Raw genomic sequence first — 23,824 nt, 5'->3', positions numbered from 1 at the left:
AATTTTTAACGAATAATAAGGCTCAATTAATATTTATTGGCAGGGTCTGAGTCCTTAACCAAATATGTTGATGTCTGGAGAAATAATAAAATTAACATAGTTTCCCCTTCATAATTAAATCAATGTGCATCATCAAATCGTCTTTTTTTTCAGCATCTCTATCATGTTCTATATGACCCTCTAATGATTATGTGATATTTACTAACTGGCATATCAGTTCTCAGCACAATGTCATACCATATACGTCTTTGCATTCCTGAAAATAAAAAGGGGCGGTGATTGGTCTTTCAGTTTTATATTCAGTCCCTGCCAAGTAGCATATAGAATTATAATTATACAACATGAACCTATAATTGGCCAGATGATTGTGAACATGTTAACCTTCACCAAGACTATTTAGTGGCCTTTGAATAAAAGAGCTTGTGAGTACTGAATAGGATAGTGAATTAAGTAGGAACTCTAAGTTGTCAAGAAAAACTAGTATTCAAGAATTATTCATAGTAAACATTTGAGCCTTTGTATCTATTGGGAAAATATTAGAGAGAGATATGTGCTTATTATTAAATAATCAGCAAACAATTAATTGAGGGGTAGAATATTTTTAAGTACAAAAAATGGTGTTCATTATGTGGAGGAGAAGGATCATCAACTTCACCTGAAAGTGCTCAAAAGATAAATGAATATCCTTTTCTAAGTCCTTTTACAAGAAATGAATCTCTTTAAGCTCTTGGTACTTTTATCTTTAACAATTTATACCAGTATTTATCTAATAATCCTAAGATTATTAGATACAATAATAATCCTAAGATTATAAAGAACTTTTTGTAATCCCCAGAATCCACTAGCAAGCCAGCATATCAAAGCAAAATCCACAACTTAATTTTCCAAATTCTCCTCATAATATTTGAGCCTGTGACAATATTACTTTTTTTGAGAAGACTCATCCTACTACCTGATGAGGAAGTCAGGGGAATTGGTGCTTATCCTCTGTCAAAAAAAAAAAAAAAAAAAATAGAGATGCTAAATGTCACTGAAATATATACTTAAAAGCAGTTAAAATGATAAATTTCATGTTGTATATTTTACCACACTTAAAAAAATAAATAAATTTTTCAAAAAGGAAACTGAAAGGCTACAAAAAGATATCACTGAAAAGAACTGGAAATTAGATCATGTGATCATGTGGAAGCCAGAGACACGTAGGCAGACACAGGGTAGAGTTGAATTCAAGGGGCACTTCAGGACAGGTGAAAGGATATTCTATAGAATGCATTAAATTCCTCTCAAAAAGAGTACTATGAAAAGAAATAAATAGTGTCCGAATCCTAATACGGCTTCTGAAAATTACTTTGAATGGCTAACGTCAGGCTTATAGAACTACTATATTAAATAGTCAGTTTGGATAAAAACATATTTGTGGAAAATTAATTTCTTGAAGGTAAAAGTTACCAAATGCAATGAACATTTCTATAAACAAATGAAATTAGGATGTTTAAGGTGTACAGTAAGTTTTTTTAATGTGTTTATTAAAAGAGAAGATTTTTAAAAAAGATAATTTCCTCCCCAGTCTTGTTAACCTTGTTTTAACAAAAACAGTTTTTGCTCCCAAATAATTAAAAGCCATTTATGGGAAATTCTACTAACCTAACATTCATAAATTGAATGAAAAAATAATAATAATCATTTGTGTCAGAGATAAAAGATGAGAGATTCATCTATATTTAATTAAAAAAAAAGCTTAAAAATGTTTCACTTTCACTTAAAAAGAAAATTTTTATGAAAGTGAGATATATATATTCAATGTCATGTTAATATTTCTCATAATTAAGAACTATTTCAAATTGTCTTGATTTATATTAATTTTTATAGAGAAACATACAGCTACCAGAAACAAATATAGCTATCCAAAGTTTTCCTATTACATTCAGAAAAATTTCTTTGCAGCTTTTTTAGTGATATTTGAAAATATTGGTTATCTTATACACATTCAAATTTATTTATCTCCCAGAAGTACATTTATTTTCACATGGTAAGTTACCCTTCCATCCAAATAAGATTCTTGCTTAGTTAAGTGTTATTACTCCCTTTTGAATCGTTAAATCAATTGTATTTGTTTTACAGCAAATTGTTCATAGTCCAGAAGGTCTAAATTTTGCTTTTATAAGCAATTTTCATTTTATTGCAGAATTTGAAGGAGGAGTTGTCATGTTCTGCTGATAATGTAATGAGAAATAGTTTACTGGATAGTTTTCCCCATTCTCTGAAAAAGAGAAACCCATCAGCTAACATTTTTTTCCCAAAATAGATAAGCATTTTGTTGTACATAAGATTTTTTATTCAATCTCCTATAAATAAATTGTCAGAAATATAACATATTATATATATATGTTTTAAAATGACATATATAACATAAATATAACATATATATCAACACAATATATAAAATATTTGTTTTGAATCTTTGCTTAAATCTCTTATTTATGATTCTCGTCCTAGATCCTTTCATTTTTGAACTGGTCTTGCTTCCCCCAGTAGATGTTTTATTTTATTCATTAGTTTTGACATGTTTGTATATTAAGGAACATTATCCACTGCAATTTTGTCAGGTATCATATACATTGCCTTTTGAATAATTAAACAGTTTGTCTATTTTACCTAGAATTCTCATTTCATTCTATGACTCCTTCAGAGAAGTCAGAGAAAATAATTATATTTTAAAGGTATCAATAAACAATTATTTCTCTGTGAGGAATCTTATAAAGTAATTAAAATAGTATGACTTATCATGGCTTTCTGGGTGAGACTTACTTCTACCAAAACTAGTTTTCCAAATATGGAATCTCTGGGCACTCAGTATTTCTTACATGCAGGCATTAAAAAAAATATTAAACTGTACTTTTGATGTTATGTCAAAAGGTGACTATTTCATATTCTGTAATTTTTAGATTTTACCACGAAGATTATGACAGATTAAAAATATACACAGGATAAACACAAATAAATCTACTTTGAAATTTAAATTTTAGACAGATAGATGGATAGATAGATATACATTCTATATGATAAAAATAGATTATTTATAACATGACAAAATTTAAACTATTACCTCTAATAATTTTATAACACATTCCCTGACTTTTTTGGAAACATTTCTATATTGATTATACATAAATCACCAATAAAATTTTTTCTGCTTCATTGGGTTTCAAAACATTTACTGCCAAAATTAATTACCTCATATATACTCATCACATTAAGAGCTGTCCTGGCTCATTTGTCTTGTTTCCTTCTACCTATAATACAGCATTTGTGAGTCCGTGCTTTTGTGTTTTAAATCTTATAAGTTTAACAAATTCTTCTTAATACAATATTGGGTCTAAAAACTTTTTTAATAACTATAACTTTCTTGGTATTTTACTTTTTATCTCTATTTTTACGCAGGGGAAAATGATTATTGTACTTGTTAGGTTATATCTATATACAGTGACCAATGTAGTTAAGTTAATCATAATACCAGAAATTCAGAGATTAAAAATGGCAAAGTGGTTGTTTGGCGAATTTACCATTAGACAGAACTGACTTGTCATAGAATATCAAGGCTGTCAAGGAAAAACCGAAGCATCTTTGTAATACACACTTTTTTTTTCTCTAGCATCTTTTAAAGAAAGTCACTTAGTCCCAACTGAAATACTTTTAGACGTGAGAAATTTGGCAACTCATTCCAATGTAGAGAATTCTAGTGTTCAAAAAGTCTTCCTTATACAGAATCTGCTTCCCAACTCCTAATTCCAACCTTGGAAACCACTCAGAAAGGTACGCTCCCTATTCCAGTACTTCATATATTTAAATACAGCTGATTAGCCATTTTGCTCTTGGTAAAACTTCTTCCAAAGGTGTGTTTTCCAGACCCCTTATGCCACTGGCTGTAAAATGGGGATACAGTACAGTTTGTCAAGGTTCCTCTTAAAGCGTCACGTCCATAAATATGCACAGTACCCCAGGTATGTTCTGATCAGTGCAGAACTCAGTAGAACAAAATCTGAACTCTGTACTACTCCAAACTGGATTAGACTGCCTCTGTGGTTCGTATAAGCCACGTCCTTTTGCAGATTCATACAGAGCTATTGTCCAGTTAAAAACACTAATTTCCAGGTGAATTGCTTTTACTGAGGTTTTCCCACATTTACATAATTGATTTTAACCTAATGCACCACTTCAATATGTTTTTTTGTATGCATCCTCCGTTCCAACATATTGAAACAGAGATGTTTTCAAAAGCTATTTCTGTCAATCAATTTTGTCAGTGAATCACATTCTTCAGGAAAATGGGACCAACAAAAAGCAACTGGAATGTTAGGCATGATTTACTTTTAGTGTACCTGCACTCAGTCCTAATAATTCATGTGCTCTGTTTTTTTTCTTCCTGTTTATTTGAAAAAATATTGTATTCTCCAGTGTTGTGGTATATAAATGATTAGCCCATTCCACTTCAAGGATGTATGAGAGGGAAAACGAAGGAAGCAACGGGAATTTAAGAGAGTTGCATAAACATTTATGCAGCTATTAACAGCAGTACCTTCCTCAAACACTGGTCGTCCTTTGCTTACTTTTTTCTTTATGATCGGCATTTATTAGAAAACATTTTGATTTTTTTGTCTCCATGAGTATATTCTCACAATTTATATACCACACTATTATTATGGTTTGCATATACAAAAACTCTCCATTTAAATAGTTTTAACTAACGATATTATAATGACTTTAAGTTTTACAGCTATATTGGATGAAATCATTTTTATTGCCTCAAATTCTAACCTGTCACATGATTTTCTGTCTTTGATGCGTGCCTACCTTATAACTGGCTGGAAGGTCCTGACAATCTTGAGAACATCCACTGACTTTCCTACTCAAGCATTCATTTACATGGCAGTTTCTCTCATCTGATCCATCGCCACAGTCATCCTTATTGTCACAAAGACCTCCACTGGGAATGCACCTGCCATTTTTGCACATAAAAAATGAACTGTTGCATGACTGTTCTGGAAAAAGAAAATAAAACAAATGGAACATAAAGAGCATGCCATTGTTTTATACTACAATTGTTGAATACATTCACAAATATGATGACTTGTCTGTCAAAAATTATAGTAAATATATGTACATATAAAATGCTTTATATTCAGTGTAATATTTTATACATGAAGAAAATCAAGGGCAAACTGTACTTTCATGTTCAACACACTGCAAATCTAGCTTTACACTGAAAATTAACAATTAAAATAAGCACCTATATTAAAATTAATGGAGTATTTCTGTCTTCATCTATACTGTGAAGAATGAGTTCAAAAGTGTAATGATAGCTTGACATTTCCCTCAAGCCATAAGTCTCCGAGAAATATGTGTCACTAAAAATTAAGAATCTGGAATAGCTAGATATTCCTAAATTCTTTTTCTTCCTGGAAATATAACATTGATATTTTTAAGCCCAGGCATAAAAAAGACACTTGCAGTGAATCATAGTTGTCACAAATATAGCTATAGAAAGGAGTTCAAGTTTTGCAGCTACTCACAATCTGATGATTTAAACATTACTCATTACCATACATGATAAAAGAATGCCTATTAACATGTAAACTACATGAGAAAAAAAAGTAATTGGGTTTATTCTAAAATGTATAACTATGTATTCAATCTTTGGAATAGTAAAGTGTAAAATAGACCAAGTTTGGCTACATATATATTTCTGTTCAAATGATATGCAATTTATTTCATTTTGCCTAAGTTTGAATAATATTGACTCTATTTCAGTAAATCTCAATTTCTTTTATGATTAAATTTTCAAATAGGTCCATACAGGAAAATTATCTTCACATAAAATAATACATTAAGAAAAAATGACTTCTTTAAAGGAGCAGGATGATGGATTCATCTGGTTCATTGCCACAAATCTTCATATTTGGGGCACAGACTTACATTTCTATAACTAGCTCCAAAACAAAGTTGATTACTAGGATCCTGCATGGTATCAATAGAAGCATCACATGCTTAATTATTTGCATCTCTTCTCATTGAATATTATATGAGACTAAAAAATAGAGTCACAGTATTGCCTTAAAAAAACAAATTTTGGAATAAACATAGTATTATATATTTTCTGTACCTGCACTTTTACACTTTGGGTTTATAGGTGCTTCATCAGAATGGTCTGGGCAGTCAAAGTCTCCATCACACTGCCATTGACTATTTAAAAGACATCGTCCATCAGCACAACTAAATTCTTCTGCATTGCACTGTCGGTATCCTGGAGACAAAGAAACATTCCAATTCATATAACAAATATTCATTAAAACTTTATTTCATAATGTACACTAAACTTACTTGACCATGTGAGTTACCCAGGCCTCTTATGGGAAATGTTTCTCATTTCTTTCTAGGGCAGTTACAATAACTGCAAGAGATATTTGTGGTTGGAAGTAGGATTAAAGTCCAGAAAACAAAGTTGGAAACAAGGCACTCTTATTTTGTTTCTAAGTAAGGAAACAAGAATGCAACACAAGTATACAACCTCTGTTCACTTATTATCTATATCCTAAAGATTTCCTTTAGAATGGAAAACAAAATGAAAGCTACTCAAAATTATTTTCAAGACTAAGCTTGGTTAGGTATAGTACTAGAACATATGGATGAACTGATTCTGGGTTATAATAATAATTTTCAGAAGCTATCATGTCATGTTTATGTTTGGGAAGCAACATTAAAAGTATAAAGAAATTGTTAAAATGAGAAAATTAAAATCTAATTCATAGAGCAATAAGCACAAAACTATTGTAATTATCCTACATATTGATTCTTAGAGGCATTAAAAGGCTTTGTTCAAAACACAGTATCAATCAATCAGTTGTTAATGTTCATATCTAAGCCAGTTTGTTAGTAAAACTCATTTGATTTTGAATATTATGAAGTTTTAGACTGGATTTTTTCCTGAGTTTGTTAACAATAAAAAATGTCATTTCTATTATAAACTTTCTGGTAAATGTAGGCAAATATTTTACTTTTGAAGAGAGAATGTAAGATTTTTATGGTTTAAAAATAAAATTTCAGCAGAAAAAAAGATTCAACAACGATTATTTAATTGAGATGTTTATCATATTGCATGGCACAACTAGATAGTTCTAAAATATCCCCAGTTTCCCTAGTATTCCTTCCCACCCTCTCATTCTTCACTAGTTCCTCCTCTTCACTCAATACATATGTTCAAGTCTCTCCCAGTCCAATAACAATAAAAATCCATCCACATAACTCTTAACAAGACATGTCCCTTCTTCCCTGCTCAGTCCAGTCCCTACTCAATCTTCCTTTCACTTACTTACCTCTTTGCTTTCACTTACTTTCATTCATTAAAGTCTCACTTCTGCAACATCTACCTGCTGAAATCCCTCTCAGAGCTAATAAATATCAAGTGGCAGCTGGTAAATTCACAGGTTTCTCTGGCTCCTACCTGCTTCACTGTCCTCCAGTGCTTGATGCTGTTGCCCATACTATCTTGGAAATAGTTTCCTGACTTAATATTCATAATCCACTCTCCCAGCCTTCTTTCTAACTTTGCTTTTGCTATTCCCTTTTCACCGTCTTTCTGTATAAAGTTTTCTTCTGTTCTACTCTAAAATGTTACAGGGGAAGCCCTTATTTCAGCCTTCAGTATATGGTTTTCCCCTTTTCCTTTCTACAGTGTTGGGTATTATCATTCTTTGTCATATTTTTTTTAATTAATTAATTTATTTATTTATTTTTGGCTGTGTTGGGTCTTCGTTTCTGTGCGAGGGCTTTCTCTAGTTACGGCGAGTGGGGGCTACTCTTCATCGCGGTGCGCGGGCCTCTCACTGTCGCGGCCTCTCCTGTTGCGGAGCACAGGCTCCAGACGCACAGGCTCAGTAGCTGTGGCTCACGGGCCCAGCTGCTCCGCGGCATGCGGGATCTTCCCGGACCAGGGCGCGAACCCGTGTTCCCTGCATTGGCAGGCAGACTCTCAAGCACTGCGCCGCCAGGGAAGCCCCCTTTGTCATATTTTGAATATCACCCTTATGCTGATGGCCACCAGGTTAATATTATTTGTCCTGATCATACTCTAGAACTAAATTTTCAAACACTCACTATACAGCTTCATGTGATTGTCTGATTAACACTTCATATTCAAAATGTCCAAAATTAATTATTTGTTACATCTCCTCTCCCACACCAGCAAAACGGCCCTTTAACCTCATTCTAAAGCTCATTAACAGCAACACCATCCTCCAAGTCATCCAAGCTAGAGATTCTACTTTATCCTCCATCTCTAACTGTAAATGCATTCTGACCTAATTCTGCACTTTCCATTCCATCAGTTCTGCCCTAGTTCAAAACCGCAGTGTTAATTATCATAACTATTGCAATAACCTAACTAGTTTATTTTCTCTTTATGGCACCTCTCCCTCATGGCAATATTTCATCCACTCTGCTGAAAAAGATAGTTCTAAAATACAAATTTGACTGAGACATTCCCCTGTTTCAAAATGTGTGCTGGCCACTGAGAGGCAAAATAATTAAATACAAATTCTTTAACACTGTATTTGAGACTTTTTAGAATCTAGCTTCAACTTAACTTTCTAACTTCAACTTACCTCACAAAAGACTAATTGCTATTCCTCAACCATGTTGATTTGTAGTTTTTGTAAACATATATAGAATTTACTGTGTCTGGAACTGTTCTAAGCACTTTACAAATATTAATTTATTTAATTCTCTTAACAACTCTAAGAGCTAAGCAATGTTATTATGTGTTTTTTACAGATGAGGAAATTGAGGTACAGGCAGGTGAAGTGACTTTTCCAAGGTCACACAGCTAGTAATTGGCAGAGCCAGGATTTGGACCCAGGCCATCCGGTTCTAAGGTCCAGGCTCTTAACCACTATGTCATGCTCTCTAGCATCTAAATATGATTTCCTCTAACATTCCCTGCTTCTGTTCTTTAGTGCCTCAAAAATGATTTTCTCAGCTCTGATTTTGTGTATTGTGATTCTTATTCCCATATGACAATTATGTTATTGTTCTATATTGTATTTCTGATTTTCCTGTTCATCTGTAATTTTTTCTAGTGGGATCTCTGTCTCATTCATCTCCATATCAACCAAATATAGTGTCTAGCAGAGGAAATATACTCAATCAGATATAACTCTACTTCAGATTTACATCTTGAGTTATGATGTAGCTTTTAAAATATCACATTGAATCCATGACTTAATGGTGAATTAATATAAGAACAGATACCCATTGATCTCAAAGAGATTTATATCAAAGACGCTGCATAGGGAGGACAAAGGGAAGCTAAATCTACTACCTTTCATAGGTATATGTGGATTTCACAGCTTTTCATTTTATATTTATTCATGTATACATTTAAATATTTTACAAAAATACTACGTTCACATAATATTTCAATATCAACTGGGATTTTTAATATACTAATTTTTATCACAAAAGTTATATATGTGTTCATATATACATTATATAGATATGGTGGTTAGATAAATATATATGTGACAAGATAAATTTCATAATAATAACATTAAATTTTAACAAGTAAATACATGTATAAAAAGATAAAGCAAAAGAAAAATGTTAAGTATCTAGATTCTCTGATAGTTGTGAACTGTATTCTTTTTTCCTCACTCAAATATTTGATTTGGCTATAAGATTGAACTAACCAGCTATATATTGTCTTTAAAATAAAAGGTATTTCAAAGTACTTAAAACCAAAGACATTTTTATCAACATTTTCCAGTGTGGTTCTTGTTAAGAATACACTACAACGAGTAGGCATAATTTTCAAATAAGTGTGTAATTATGGTAGAGTTTAAAGAGGTTATACGTGGTGTGTCTATATTACTGAATTTACATGTTCTTAGTGAGATTAAGAAATGTATTTCTTTGTTTTTGTTATTTATTTATATATTCCTGGAGTCATCTTAAAAGACTGTTACTCAGCCTGAGAATCTTCTCCATGAAAAGTTTATATATACTTACCACACTGCAGTGACTCATCAGAGCCATCTCCACAGTCATCATCATGGTCACAAACGAACTGCTTGGGAATGCATACTTTATTATGGCACATGAAAGCATTTTCATCACATGTGTTATTGGGAGCTAAGAAAGACATCACAAGAAATTAAGTTAGATGAGCACCTATTTTATCTTCCCCTACGTTATGAGTTTGGGAAATGTATGTTATTATACTCAATACACTCAATAATTCATGGTTATTTAAAAAAGGAAACTTAGCTAAACATTCAATATATCAGATAAATTAATAATATATATTAATATATGTATTTCATTATAAGTAGTATTTGAATATATGAATATAAATATATATAATTCAAAGTTTTAGTGCTAATATGTTCAACAATTCTAGAGTGACCTTGAAATTTCAGGCCATTTAGCAATTTGTAAGTTTGCTGAAGGAGGAATTCAAAGGTTCATATGTGATAAAAAATCACTCAACTATAATAATGTGGCTGGGTTTTTTCTCTCCTCATGCTTAAGCTAGTAAAGTGATAAAAACCTGCTTTTTTGTGAAAAATGGACCTGAAAAGACCACCAAGTGCTAATGCTCATGATGGAAGTGAAAAGAAAATCAAAAGGGCTAAGAAAGTTACTGTTTTCAAGAGGAAAATAAAACTTTGGGGTGACTTCAAGAGTGGGGTGTTGAAATAGGTTAAGTTAAGATCTATGGTGAGATGAGCCCAACCATAAGTACCACACTGAATGAGGGACATCGATCCATAAAATGGAACATCAATCCTTTTGGAATACTGATCCATGAAAAGTATTCTCTAGCAAGGGCCTTAACCAGCAGGAAAAATGGTTGATTAAAATGTGCAGTAAAACTTCAGCTGACTTGTACAGAGGAAATAAGCTTTAATAGTATATGTATAGCATCATAGAAGTTTGATTATTTAAATATTTTAATTACTCTTCTTACATGGAAAGGGTAAATGCTATGATATGACTCAAGGTTTGGGATATTTCAAATGTTAAGAATCTGCTATATGATGGATGTTAACTAAGCTTGTTGTGGTAACCATTTTGTAATAAGATATAAGCATATCAAATCATTATGCTGCACACCTAAAACTAACACAATATTGTAGGTCAATTATATCTTAATTTTTTTTAAGTGAAAAAAAAAAAAAGACTCCTCTACATGTTATTATAGTACACTGGAAAGGGGGAGGCTTTGCAAAACGTTGCTCTTCAACTTATAGTTTTATCCTAAGAAAGCTATTTACTTTCTTGGTGCATCTGTTTATTTATCTGTTTAACGAGGATAATAAAATCTATCTGATAAATTTTCTGCAAGAACTAGATAAGGTACATGAAGCAGATTGGCTCATTTTAGGTGCTCAGTACATTCCTAGTTGCTGTTTCAATTCCTAGCTATACAACAATTATCTTTGGCAGATCCCCAAAAGCACTTCACTGAGATACTGTGGAAATTCAATAATGTAAATAAAAGCACCTACCAAAATAACTGATGTATAATGGGCACCTGAAAAAATTTACATGCCTTCCAATCTCTCCCCTTCATGTCTTAATAGGCACTTTCCTCTACCTAGAACACTTCTCTTTCTTTTTTTTTTCCTTCACAACTGAGATAACGTTATTACTTTTCTTTGAAATCCTTCCATGAGACTTCTAAGGTTTTTTACACAATATTTATTTGTGATGACCTAGTATCTTTTCTATGTATCATTCTGACACTTAAGTTATTATAATTATTATTTTACATGCTTATCAGCTCCCGATCCCCAAACTGCCCCACACTAAGTGAAAAAAGGAAATCTCTGCTTTCAAAACTCAGTAATGACTATAAAGAGACATGAGCAGGTGAAACAAAAAGAATTACCTAAATTTAATCAAGTGTGACTAATTTTCAACAAATTTATTTTCAAAAATGATACAGAAGCCACATAGGAGCAGCATTCAAAACTGCCCATTATAATCAAAGTAAAACTCAGTTACTAATCACTACTCTAACTTTTAACTGTGTGACAGCTTATATAACTCAAGTGAATTATGCCAATTCTAATGCATGAATTATTCTTTAAGATACTAAGCAACAGAGGCTTATTTGGAATTAATGCTTTCAGGTCACTTCAGTACAATTTGTTGTATTTTAACATAATTTACTTAATAGCACCCATGTGGTCCAAAAGTGTTAATATGTGTCCTGGAGCATTAACTTGCTACAATAGCAACAGTATACAGGGACCATCTGGATCCCTGAATTGATGCATAATCCTTTATTATGTAGCCCTCAGTGGCCCCACTGACCTTTACAGGCACACATATCAGTTTCAAGATCAAAGTGATTTATGCTACAATAGCATGAGCTCTGTGCACACAAACCTGCCTCAAAGTCTTCTTTTTCCTTCTCTGCTTTAAATATCCGCCATATACACACACCCACATACACACACTATTACATTATGGCTTCAATTACAGTTTTAAAGACCTGAAGACAGGTCATCAGAGAGATGACTGGTAGACTTCACTTTAATAAGCAGATTTCACAGCACTGTTCCTAATAAATTGCTCAACAGATCCCCTATGTGACCTTGGGATCAGCATTCAAATACTCAGTCCCTTCATTCTCCTGATCATGCAAAGGAATTTGTCTAAATTTTTACTATTGAGTAATCCCCTGAAAATTTCCTGAGGTGGCCTAGGGTTAGAAACTTAGTAAATTGTCTGGCCTCCAAAGGTGTTCCTCTGATTCCCCAGCTTCATCCAGCTATAAACATACTATTATTACCTGAGCTAAGGGCTAATATCCTATCTGTAGGACTAATAGGTGTTTACTGACCTTCTGATCAGTAGTTATTTAGGATCACAGCAGCCATTTACAGAGTATCTGTAATAGGCAATCTAAAAGCCTTCAAGGGGAGTGTGGGGTGGGAGGGTGGGGGAAGATGCTAAAAAGGAAGTAACAAACCCACCACACACACGTACACAGCGTAGTTAAATTATCTCAGAAATGAAGTGAAAAATCTTCGTGCATCAAAACCAGTTTTAAAATGGGTAATCCCTCTGTTCATGTTGGAAACACTCTGAACGGTGGTTAGAGGGGTTGCTGAGCTACTATGATGACAACATCCCACCTGATTAATTCTGATACTACGTACGAGTCCAGGGTTTGGGAAAGTGAGAGAAAAGGTGACATGGTGAGTACTACAAGAGCAACTGTCTGAGGATGCTGCAGCAGCTTTCTTTCATAGACAGCCCCATGAGTGTTCATACCACAGCCTGCTGTGGAGAGCTCATCGCTTCCATTTGGACAGTCCCTTTCACCATCACACAGCCAGTGTCGGGGAACACAGGCCCGGGAGCCCTGGCAGCTGAACATGTCAGGCGCACAGGTGATGGCACCTGAAACCCACCAAAAAAAATGCCATTAAGATCACACACAGCAGGTCCGCTGAGAAAGAGCTATAATTTCATTTCCTACAGACAAGAAGGGAAGCAGAAGAATGCCACTGGCAAGGAAAAAACTGCAGTTATTTGGAATCATCACATATTATCCATCCCCTATAGACAGTTTCCTCTCAGAATGCATTCCTTCTCAGTAGCAAGTATTATATTTCTTAAAGCTGCATGGCAGAAAATAATGAGTATGTTCTCCTTGTACAATGTAGCAAAACATAGAAATCTCATTGTGAATAAACTGAGATAAAATTTCAAAAGGACTGAACCTATAAGGATAATAATAATAACAGCATTTTTATTGCTTAATATATGCTAAGCACTTAACATATTAACTCACTTAGTCCTCACAATCGCCCCAAATGGTAGAACTATTATTAGTCTCATTTCACAGAAAAGGAAACTGAGGCTCTGAGAAGTTGGAAAGCTTGCAGGAAGTCACAAATTGCATAGGGAGCCACATGTTGAACTGGGAGTCCAAAACCTTTTTGATTCCTAAGTATCTTCTCTTAACCAGTAATATCATTACTGTTCCTCCCCACCTTGTGTTGTTGAAAAGTATAAATGTATGCATGTTCCCTTTGCTTTTATACACTTTTATAAACAGAATCTACCTTTTCTTTGCTCTATCAATTCAATGTTCCTTCAGCTGCATGATGTTGTTTTCAAATGTATACAGGAAAAAAAATGAAATGCTTGTTGACTGTAAATTCAAAGGGTCATGGGTGGTTTCTCTTTGTTTTTCTCTATATGGGCATAGGGTAATTGAGTAAAATTAGCAAATGATTCATTCTCCTGGTATTTCCCAAGCCCCAAGTACAGTTATACATATTGAATGGCTTATTTGTTATGTATATGAAATATTTGTTGAGTGAATCAGTAACATGCGCCCCAAATTTAACTTCCCTTTAACTTCACTTTCTTGTGACCAAATGCTACCCATAGAATAGATGTTAAAAAACAAGTTGTAAGAATTATTAAAAAAGTGTTAGTATCTCCAAGAAGAAAATATGACTGCCTGGATTGATGGATAGTTGTTTCCAAACCTTTAAAGCTACTTTAATTGGATTACCAATCATCATCTTACTTTTCAGCCATAGAGTTTTTATGAGAAGAACATGTTTTTTAATGCAATGTTATCAATATGGGAGTACCGCAGGGTGACAAAGTGGAACCTCCTGGTGATCTTTTTCAACATAAACGTGTCTCTTCCTACATATACTTTAATTGGGAGGACAGGATGGCAAGTGAATATTGAAAAGTCCCCCAGGTAATTCAGATTTGCTTATTTGTTGAGGATCAGTGCTAACAGAATGAGTTTAATATGATATCTATTACTGGAAGAAATTATAAAGAAAATCTATTAAACAAATGTTGCTTTAATTTAAAAATGAATTTACTTGCTACCTATTGTCTTTAGTACTTTCTATAATAAAATTCTCTTCCTACAAGTTATTTTTACATTATTCCTCCTTATCTATTTTTTTAAGCTTGTCATAAGAACATAGAGTGTCACTTTCACTCTTAGACTCTCAGTTAGTGCTTTAATTTCCATAATATTTTTATTATTTAGCTGGAGATGCAAAAAATTGCATTCTTTCTGCTAAGGAAGTTTCGATACATTTAGCGCCCCTTGTCTACTTCCTTATTATCACTCCAATTTATTCCCAAGGTAGGCATAATAGATATAGCATTGATTTTACTGTTGAGAAATTTAACTTTGTATGACCTTGTGGAAGACTAGTGTCTGAGTTTCACTCTAAAATGAGCATTATGAGTAGATAATTACTAAGATACCTAAAACTATAAAATGGCATAAAGCTCTTTGCAGCTAATTTTCTGGCTCCCTTTAAAGTGGTTCAACAGATTCTGTGTTAAGAGCATGACAAAACATCATGGTCAATTTAAAAGAAAATGAGCCAAGGAAAAAACTTATGGCTTCCTTCCATAATTACCACTGTCATCTGGAGACGCATCGCCTTTCTCAGCGACATGAATCCCAAGGGAGAAGGAAGACAAGCTGAAGGAATTCTACCAGATCCATCTTGGGTACCTACTCAGATATAATATTTGATTGGTGAGAGTTACTATCCAATTTAGTAAGTATTTCAGAAACCTGAATTCTGTTCCTAGTTCTGTCATCACTGATTCACTGAGTGACTTCAGGCAAATTTATTAACCTCTGTGAGTTTTTCTTTCTTCATCTATCACATGATGCAGGTGAACTAGACTGTGATTTTTATAAGTGAATCCTCAAATCCCAAGTCAGAACCGCTATGTGCTTATGAAGAAAGAATATGTCTACATCAGAATATTTGGAGATGGGGATTAAGAATCTACATTTTTAACAAACCTCTGAATAGGATATTTTGTACACTAAAGGTGGAAAACCACTGAGATAAATTATTTATAAAGTTCCTTTCCAATCCTAAAATATTAGGTCCAATTCATTGACTGATGCTTGGTCTAAAGCAGTAATTTTTATGTAACAACAGCTTGGTAGCATATAAATTGCAGCCTGTGATTATATTAAATAGACTGGATGTTTTGATGACAGGTAAATATGTTCATTATCATTAAATTCTTTAAAAAACTTATCAGGACATTGATAGACATTGACAGGACAATACCACTCTGAAAAATAAGGGAGGGAGCAGGAGAAACAGAACAAAAGAGAATGGGAGTAAATTCATTTATATAGTACATATTGGCCATGTCAGCTGATCACGATAATTACATAAGGTAGATGTCTTGTAACCATTTAATAGGTAAGGAATTTGAGGAATAAGGGATAAAATGGACCAGCCCATGATCACACAGCCGGAAAATGCAGACGTGCGAGAATTCAACTCTGTATGACTTTAGAGTCTTTACCACTTCTATTATACTGTGTCCACTTAAGAAGGATAGAGGTTATCAGGGGAGCCATTTAGTGTAGAATTAAACAAAGGGTCAAAAGCAAGATAATTTTAGAGACCGGAAACATGTTCAACCTGCTGTAAATTGGTAGTCCTTTTGTTAAAATTAAACAGGGAACTCTACTCAATACTCTGTAATGGCCTATAAGGGAAAAGAATCTAAAAAAAAAAAAGAAAAAAAAAAGAGTGGATATATGTATATGTATAACTGGTTCACTTTGCTGTATACCTGAAACTAACACAACATTGTAAATCAACTACACTCCAATAAAAATTTCTTAAAAAGAAGTATTTAATAGCAAAGAGAAACAAAGTAATTAAAACAGACTGGCCAGTCATCTAATTAATTAATGATTTCTTTTTCCTTTCAGAGGTTTTTGATAGTAACCTTTCTACATTTATCTTTATCTGTTGTATAACTAAATTGTTTCAGCTGTGTAAATAAAAAGTAGATTTTAGGTGGCTTAATACAGGAAAATAAATTGCCTACTTTCTGAGGATATCTCCAATTTTATGATACATACAGAGAACTTCATTTTAGTGTGAACATCATAAATCTTATATTCCTTTTTCCATGATAGTGACCTAAATAGCAGGCCACAACTCCTGAAAATTTAAAAAATGTGTTAAGTACACTTAACTCCATAAGTGAACCTTATTCTATGACTCAGGTCCTTTTCTCTCTTAAATGAGAATGATAACATTTATGAAATAGGATTGATAATAATGAACAAAGAATATGGAAACAGATCAGAAAGATAAATAGACAGATAGACATGTAAATAATTTAGTAGAATGCCTGGCCAACCATAACAAATCTATGGAGATTAGGTTGCTTCCTTCTTCTACCTCTTGAAAAATTCATTTAATAATTAAATTTAAATTATTTGTTAAATGTCCGTGATTAATTAAAAGCAATCACATTGGTTTTTAGCCAATGTAGTTGACGTATAGTAAACATAGACATTTGACACTCTACCTCTAATCCTATAAAGCTGAATGTTAAAGTACATTTTAAAATCATATACAATAGTCTGCTTCCTTAATTTCCATTTAAAACAATTCAATAAGAGTAATTACTATAATACACAAACACACACCATGTGTGGCTTATGGCAGTATAAACCTGCATAGTAAATTTGGATGGTGACTTAGCAATACTTATCAAGAGCAATGAGAAAGTTTTCAATCATTTGATCCAAGTAATCCCAATCATTGAGATCCATTCTAAAGAAGTTACTGAAGACTAGAAATACAATTTGCAAATACATTAATTGAGTCAATATTCAGCAAAAAATCCTAAAACTCTAATAGTAAATGTATATATGAAAAATTGTAGACTGATAAGTTGTCATAAAAATAATAAAAACAGTTACATCGAAATGTATATACATACAAGCTTAATGTTAAGTTTGACAAAGTAGAAGACAAAGTTTTCTGTATACTCTAAGACAATAGAGCATATGTATCATACTCCTAAAAACTGAATGAGAACACAAAAGAAACAACTCACCACAAATGCTATCACTTTCATCTAATCCATCTCCACAATCAGCCTCTCCATCACAAATCCAGTGTTTAGATATACATTTTTGTGCAGAACATGCAAATTGGTTCCAAGAACAAGAGGAACCTAAAAAAAACCAAAAAACAAGCAAATAAATCCATAAGAATGTTTGTTTTAGGTGCAAAAGAAAAAATAAATCCTTTGAGACATTCTTAGGAAGGATCCAACATGAGAAAGTTCTTTAGACTTTGCTAAAACCAGCCATCCCAAATAAAACAAGCCAGAGTCCTCTTCCCTATGACAGTGCTATAAAATTTTGACCATGGCTTGCATATTCCCTCTGAGTTATCCAGGTTATACAACATTGTTCCTTCAACATAATCTCACAGGGTTTGACTTTGAGCTAGTCAATATGCTGGTCACTCTCCCTAAGTACATTACTGTCTTTTTCTAACATGTAGGGTACAGATATAAAATAAATATTCCAAGTGTGGTCTAGTCATTTTTCCTAATTTTTAATCTATTTTTGAACAGTTGGAGAAAAAAATTACATCCTAGGCAAGGTCATAAATATGGTGAACTCACCACCATATACATTTGTTTTTAAAGGTGATGTGACTCAGGGGGTTTTAGCTTGATGACAAGCCATCAGTTTTGTACCTATACATACTTAACACTTTGATATTTTCCTTTCTCTCCCTTGGGAACACTTAAATCTGACTAATAACATCCATATTCATTGGCATGGTGGCTGGTATTTTATTACCAAGTTATGCATTTATAATGGTGTATTCCATTTATTTCCAAAGTTTGTGATTGCTCTCCTCCACCCTTAGTCCACTTATCACCAGGAAACACCCAAGAATAAAATCCTACCAAATTAATATGTTCAAAATGTAAATGACTATAAAAGTAAAATTTTGATTTTTACCGTATTTAAAAACTTTGCATTTTTATTTGAAATATTTACTAACATGACCTGTGAAAAGAGAGACATTTAGAAAAACTGAAGCCCAGAAAAAATAAAATTAAAGAAGATACAACCATATAATGGCTTCTGTTCCAGGAAGTATGACTCTACATAAACTATTTGTAAAGTTCTCTGTTAATCTTGTTCAGGATCTAGCTCTAATGTAAAGATATATGGCATCTTAATCAAACAAAATGCACCTTCATATTTCATGATGACATTTACTTTTATGGGACTTTGGCATTTCGTAGACAATCCATTTTTAATCTTTCCTACTCTGTCTGTTCATCACAATGTTTGCTATTTGTGTTAAATGAAAATAGTGAATATATGCTTTTTAAGGAATTTTTTTGGCCTGAAAATCATAAAATCCATAAATTTTATAAAAATAAACATTTTAAATGCTTTCTTACCTTGCCAAGTGAAATGAAATGTACACACACAGAAATTAGGATGTGGATAGTGATAGACGACAGTTTGAAGAAATGCAAGTTTAACTATACTATTTAAATCTATACATGTAATTAATAGAAACACTTAGGATAATAATAGTCATTAAGAGGTAGGGAGACTATAATGAGTTGTGTGAGCTAAATCCTTATTTTTCACAGCAGAAGGTAAATACATTAGCATCTAAACTTAATAAGTCAGGAAATGAAGGTATAAATATATCATTTAGATTAATGGAGGTAACCACTAACAAAAACAGAAAAGGTTAAAAGAAAAGGCTGTATAGGAGATTGTTATTCTCCATTATAAGTTCTTCTGTTCCATTTTAATTTTTACCATTTTGTGATATTTAATCAAAATAAAAATTGATGTTAAAATCAATTAGCAATATTTTGTGTAAAATCTCTATGTAAGAGAACATCAGTATATAAATAATAATATAGTTTATAAAAGTAAAGCAAGATATAATGTCTCACCACAGTGGAATTCATCAAGTCCATCCTCACAATCTTTCTGACCATCACATACCCAGGTATTCAAAATGCATCTTCCACTAGGACAACCAAAATAATTTTCTTCACATCTGTGTTTGTTTTGAACTGTGATAAAATATAGAATTTAATGTCAAATAAATTAAATTAATCTTAGACTTCTGCAATATAGGTAGATATCAAAACAGTAATACTCCTTGAACTGGAAGAGGTAAATAACAAGAAAACTTAAATAAAAAGAGCTGAGCTGAGGACATTAAAGAATGTCCAGGTCATGAAAACCAAGGAAAAGCTAAAAAACTGGCATAGATCAAAGGAAATCAGGGAGATATGGTAACCAAATCCAATCTAGGATTGGATCCTGGATCAGAAAGAGGATATTAATGGAAAAACTTGTTAAATCCAAATAATGTGGAGTTAACAAAAATAAAATAAAACGTTTTATAGATGACTATAAACTTAGTAAGCCAAAGGCCAAAGAATCATTTTAGGTGGAAAATATTCTTAATTCTATACTTATGAAAAATAAATTACATTATAAAATCATTAGTAGATTTTTGCTGAGAAAGTGTAAACTTGGTGTTCCATACTTAGTGGGTACATATGCTTTGACAAGATTTATATATGTATTCTCTATTTTAAGGAAGAAAAACAAGTTGCAGTAGTATCTCTAAAATTGTCATACCTAACAAAAATATCATGAGAATAAAAAGTATCTGTATATAAAATTATTTTGTAAATTATATATTTTTCAGATTGTGGAGTATTATTATTATTATAACCTCCAAGAGCACATACAAAATACTAGATTTTTCTCTTTACTGGGTGTCATTTGTCTCCTTGCACCTTCAGGTTTACATAGATTTAGTGACTGGCTCACAGCCGATCAGGAAATAAATCTTAGAGAACACATGGCATCACACTATAGTGATACATTATGACTATTTTAAGGTAACAAAAATTACCTCCATTCTAATTTTTTAATGCCAACTTTGTAGATCTAATTAAAGATGAAAATTACTTTTTGAAGGAATTCATCATTAACACAAAAAGTCTTGATTGTGCTGGATGTCTTACTTTTTCTTAGGATATTGCCTAGATATAACGTAAGATATTTAGACTGACCTTTTACTGGCTTCCTGTTTGTCTGCCCACCTGTTTCATAAGTCTATATTAATGCCCTTTTCCTACTTCTCCAATATAATCACTATTCTCTACTAATGATGAAAGTTAGCTTTCAAAATCATTTATTAATCCTAGAAATATATAAAGACTACAATAAAGTAAAAAATATATATTTACAAGCTTAATAGATACCTAGTTATACTGCCTTCAAAATAATTAAAAAGTTGACTATAGCCATAATGAGATAAAGAATTGTTGCAGAAGAAACATTGGAATAAGAATCTAAACACCCAGTTTCCATGAGTCTAAAGCAATTTTCTATATTTATTTAATGTTTTATATAATGAAGAATAAAGTTAAAAAAAAAAGAAAAGATGTAGATTTGCAGTGAGCCAGTGCCTCCTAGGATACAGCGAGTCTTTTCAAACCCAAAAGGAACATCACAGAGTATCACACACTGATGAGCAGTGGCGAAAAGAAAAAAAAGGAATCTGCTATTTCCCAGTTAATTGATTGATTATGCACCATTAAGAATATCAATTCTTTAGAGTAGATCGTGTGTGTGTGTGTATTGTATACACTTGTGTGTGGAATACCTACAAATATAATTTCTTAAAATGTTTCAAAAAATTATTACACATCTACTAAGCATGGAAAAAAGTGATTGTAGCAGCAGGGTCAGGAGAAGGAAACAGCAGTAGGAGAACACATGTAATAGTATACTACAAGCATATCTACTTTCAGTTATAGTAATTTAACATCTTTCTTTCTGGTATTATTATATATTTTTAAAATTCGTTTCCTTAAATAGTTAGAAAGAAATAGGTTCATGACCTTCTCATAGAAGGCATTCTCCTAAGAATGCAGAGGACACTTTTCAGTGCTTGTGTAGGTAAAGATGGCTAATATATATAAATATACCAGTCTGACATTGATCCAGTAATGATAACTATTACGTTACCCATACTAGTATGCCAAAAGATTGTGTAAACTGCATCAAATAGCCTAACTTGACAATACAAGCTATATAGTAACAGGAATAAAGCCAGTGGTGAGAAACACAGTCTCCCTCCCTTTAGTCTACAGATAGTTTTCTCTCAGTATATACTACTTCTGTGAAAACCTTATAGATTACACATTTTAAGATGTAATCACCAACTTTAAAAGGATTAATGAGGAACTGAACATGAAAAAGGAAATTGATCCAAACATAGAACAGATTTCTCAAGTATCATTCCATAAGTCATTAAAAAATATAAAGTGGCATGTCTAGCACAGGTGATAATTTTTAATTTAGTCTACCATATTTGTTTTAATCTTAGCCATTGAGTATCAAGAATGAAAATTAATAAGTTTATGCTATACAACCAGCCCCTAAATCTTCAAGGCACAGACTGTTTTGTCTTCTAGAATTACCTGGGCATTTTAATTCATCTGAATAGTCTCCACAGTCGTTAGACCCATCGCATATCCAGGTTGGCAGAACACACAGTGAGGTAGAATTACATCTTATGAATCCTGTGGTTTTCACTCCAAGCTTATAGAAATATGTACAGTCTGTATTATCTATAAGGAGGTAAACAGAAAAATGAAAAACACCTCATCTGCAAAGATTATGAGCCTTCTATGTAGGTCATAGAAACAAGAAAAGTTAACCTCATTTGAAGAAGTAAATATGCAATTATCCTACACAACAAGGGTTAATTACATATCAATTCTGGACAAGGTTCAGTGAAGAGTTAGACACTGTTCAATGTAATGCCAAAGGTGCACAGGCATGAACAAACAAAATGTAATGGAATATCTTACTGCAGTTCTTTTCATCTGAAGCATCTGCACAATCTAGGTTCTGGTTGCATCGTGCTGATCTTGGAATGCACGTCCCATCTGCACAGCGGAACTCAACAGTGGCACAGGTTGAAACTAGAAAAACAGGTAAATAAACAAATGGATAGACGAGATAGAAAATGACTCCTTGCTTAACATTTTGAGTACTTTAATTCTTACAATTTTGTTTGGTTTTGCCTTTTTAACTCTGGCAGTCAAACTTGACCCATAACCCCCAAAAACAAGCTTGGGTTAGATGCCTCATACATCTTCCCCTGTCATGCTGTTCTTCCCTACATTGTAGTACTTATAATACTGCATTGCAATGGCCTGTTTATGTATCTCTCCCCCCATTAAATTGTAAGCAGGGACCGTGCCTTGTTTTCCCTATCATACCATATCAGCACTAAACCAACAACAACAACAAAATTAAATGTTGCTGAAACTTCTCTCTCCTTCCAGCTTCAAAATACAAGGTATGACACTAAGCAAATGCCTGATTGAGTGCATACACAGAAATCCCGCTCTGTTTGCTAAGAAGAAGTGAAACATTCCCTGCTATGATAAAAAGACAGACACACAGAGTCAGAGATTGAGAGAGAGAAACCACTGAGTATTTGCTTTATTTACTCAAAGAGGGAATAGTTCAGCACTGCTAGAAAGTCATCATGCTAAGTTATCCTCTTTCACATGGCCATATTACTAACATTTGGTATAGGAAATACGGATTCCTCATGCCAAGAAACATATAAATGTGGTATGACTTGCCTCTGTTGTTGGAAAGTATGGCTTTCGAAATCCCTGCTATGCTTAGATGAAAATCAGTTTTGATATGCTACCATCATTACATATTCTTTGTACAGAATAGCTTATTCTTCATCATATATTCCTTTTTACTTTGCTTACACATTCATTACCATATAATGGTTTTCAGCAATATGTTGTGAACAGGTGCATGGCTTGTTTTGTGTGTTAGATTAACTTAGGTGAGATTTTTATTCCAAATTCAAATTTC

The 23,824-nt window shown here is 32.8% G+C and overlaps 1 protein-coding gene across 1 annotated transcript in view; it reads right to left on the bottom strand.

Annotated features, from left to right (window-relative positions):
• The window catches only part of LRP1B (LDL receptor related protein 1B), a 1,676,205-nt gene that overhangs the window by 245,855 nt on the left and 1,406,526 nt on the right, over nt 1-23,824 (bottom strand). Inside the window, exons 49-56 of the mRNA XM_068543688.1 lie at nt 22,792-22,905; nt 22,399-22,548; nt 19,843-19,965; nt 17,953-18,072; nt 13,339-13,467; nt 10,060-10,182; nt 6,161-6,301; nt 4,852-5,039 (exon numbers count right to left, since the gene is read on the bottom strand). Of these exons, the coding sequence (XP_068399789.1) occupies nt 4,852-5,039; nt 6,161-6,301; nt 10,060-10,182; nt 13,339-13,467; nt 17,953-18,072; nt 19,843-19,965; nt 22,399-22,548; nt 22,792-22,905 (1,088 nt within the window). The remainder of the gene's footprint in view (nt 1-4,851; nt 5,040-6,160; nt 6,302-10,059; nt 10,183-13,338; nt 13,468-17,952; nt 18,073-19,842; nt 19,966-22,398; nt 22,549-22,791; nt 22,906-23,824) is intronic.

This window comes from Eschrichtius robustus, chromosome 5, assembly GCF_028021215.1.
Source record: "Eschrichtius robustus isolate mEscRob2 chromosome 5, mEscRob2.pri, whole genome shotgun sequence".
Taxonomy (NCBI): domain Eukaryota; kingdom Metazoa; phylum Chordata; class Mammalia; order Artiodactyla; family Eschrichtiidae; genus Eschrichtius; species Eschrichtius robustus.
This window is presented reverse-complemented; position numbering and strand designations above follow the sequence as displayed.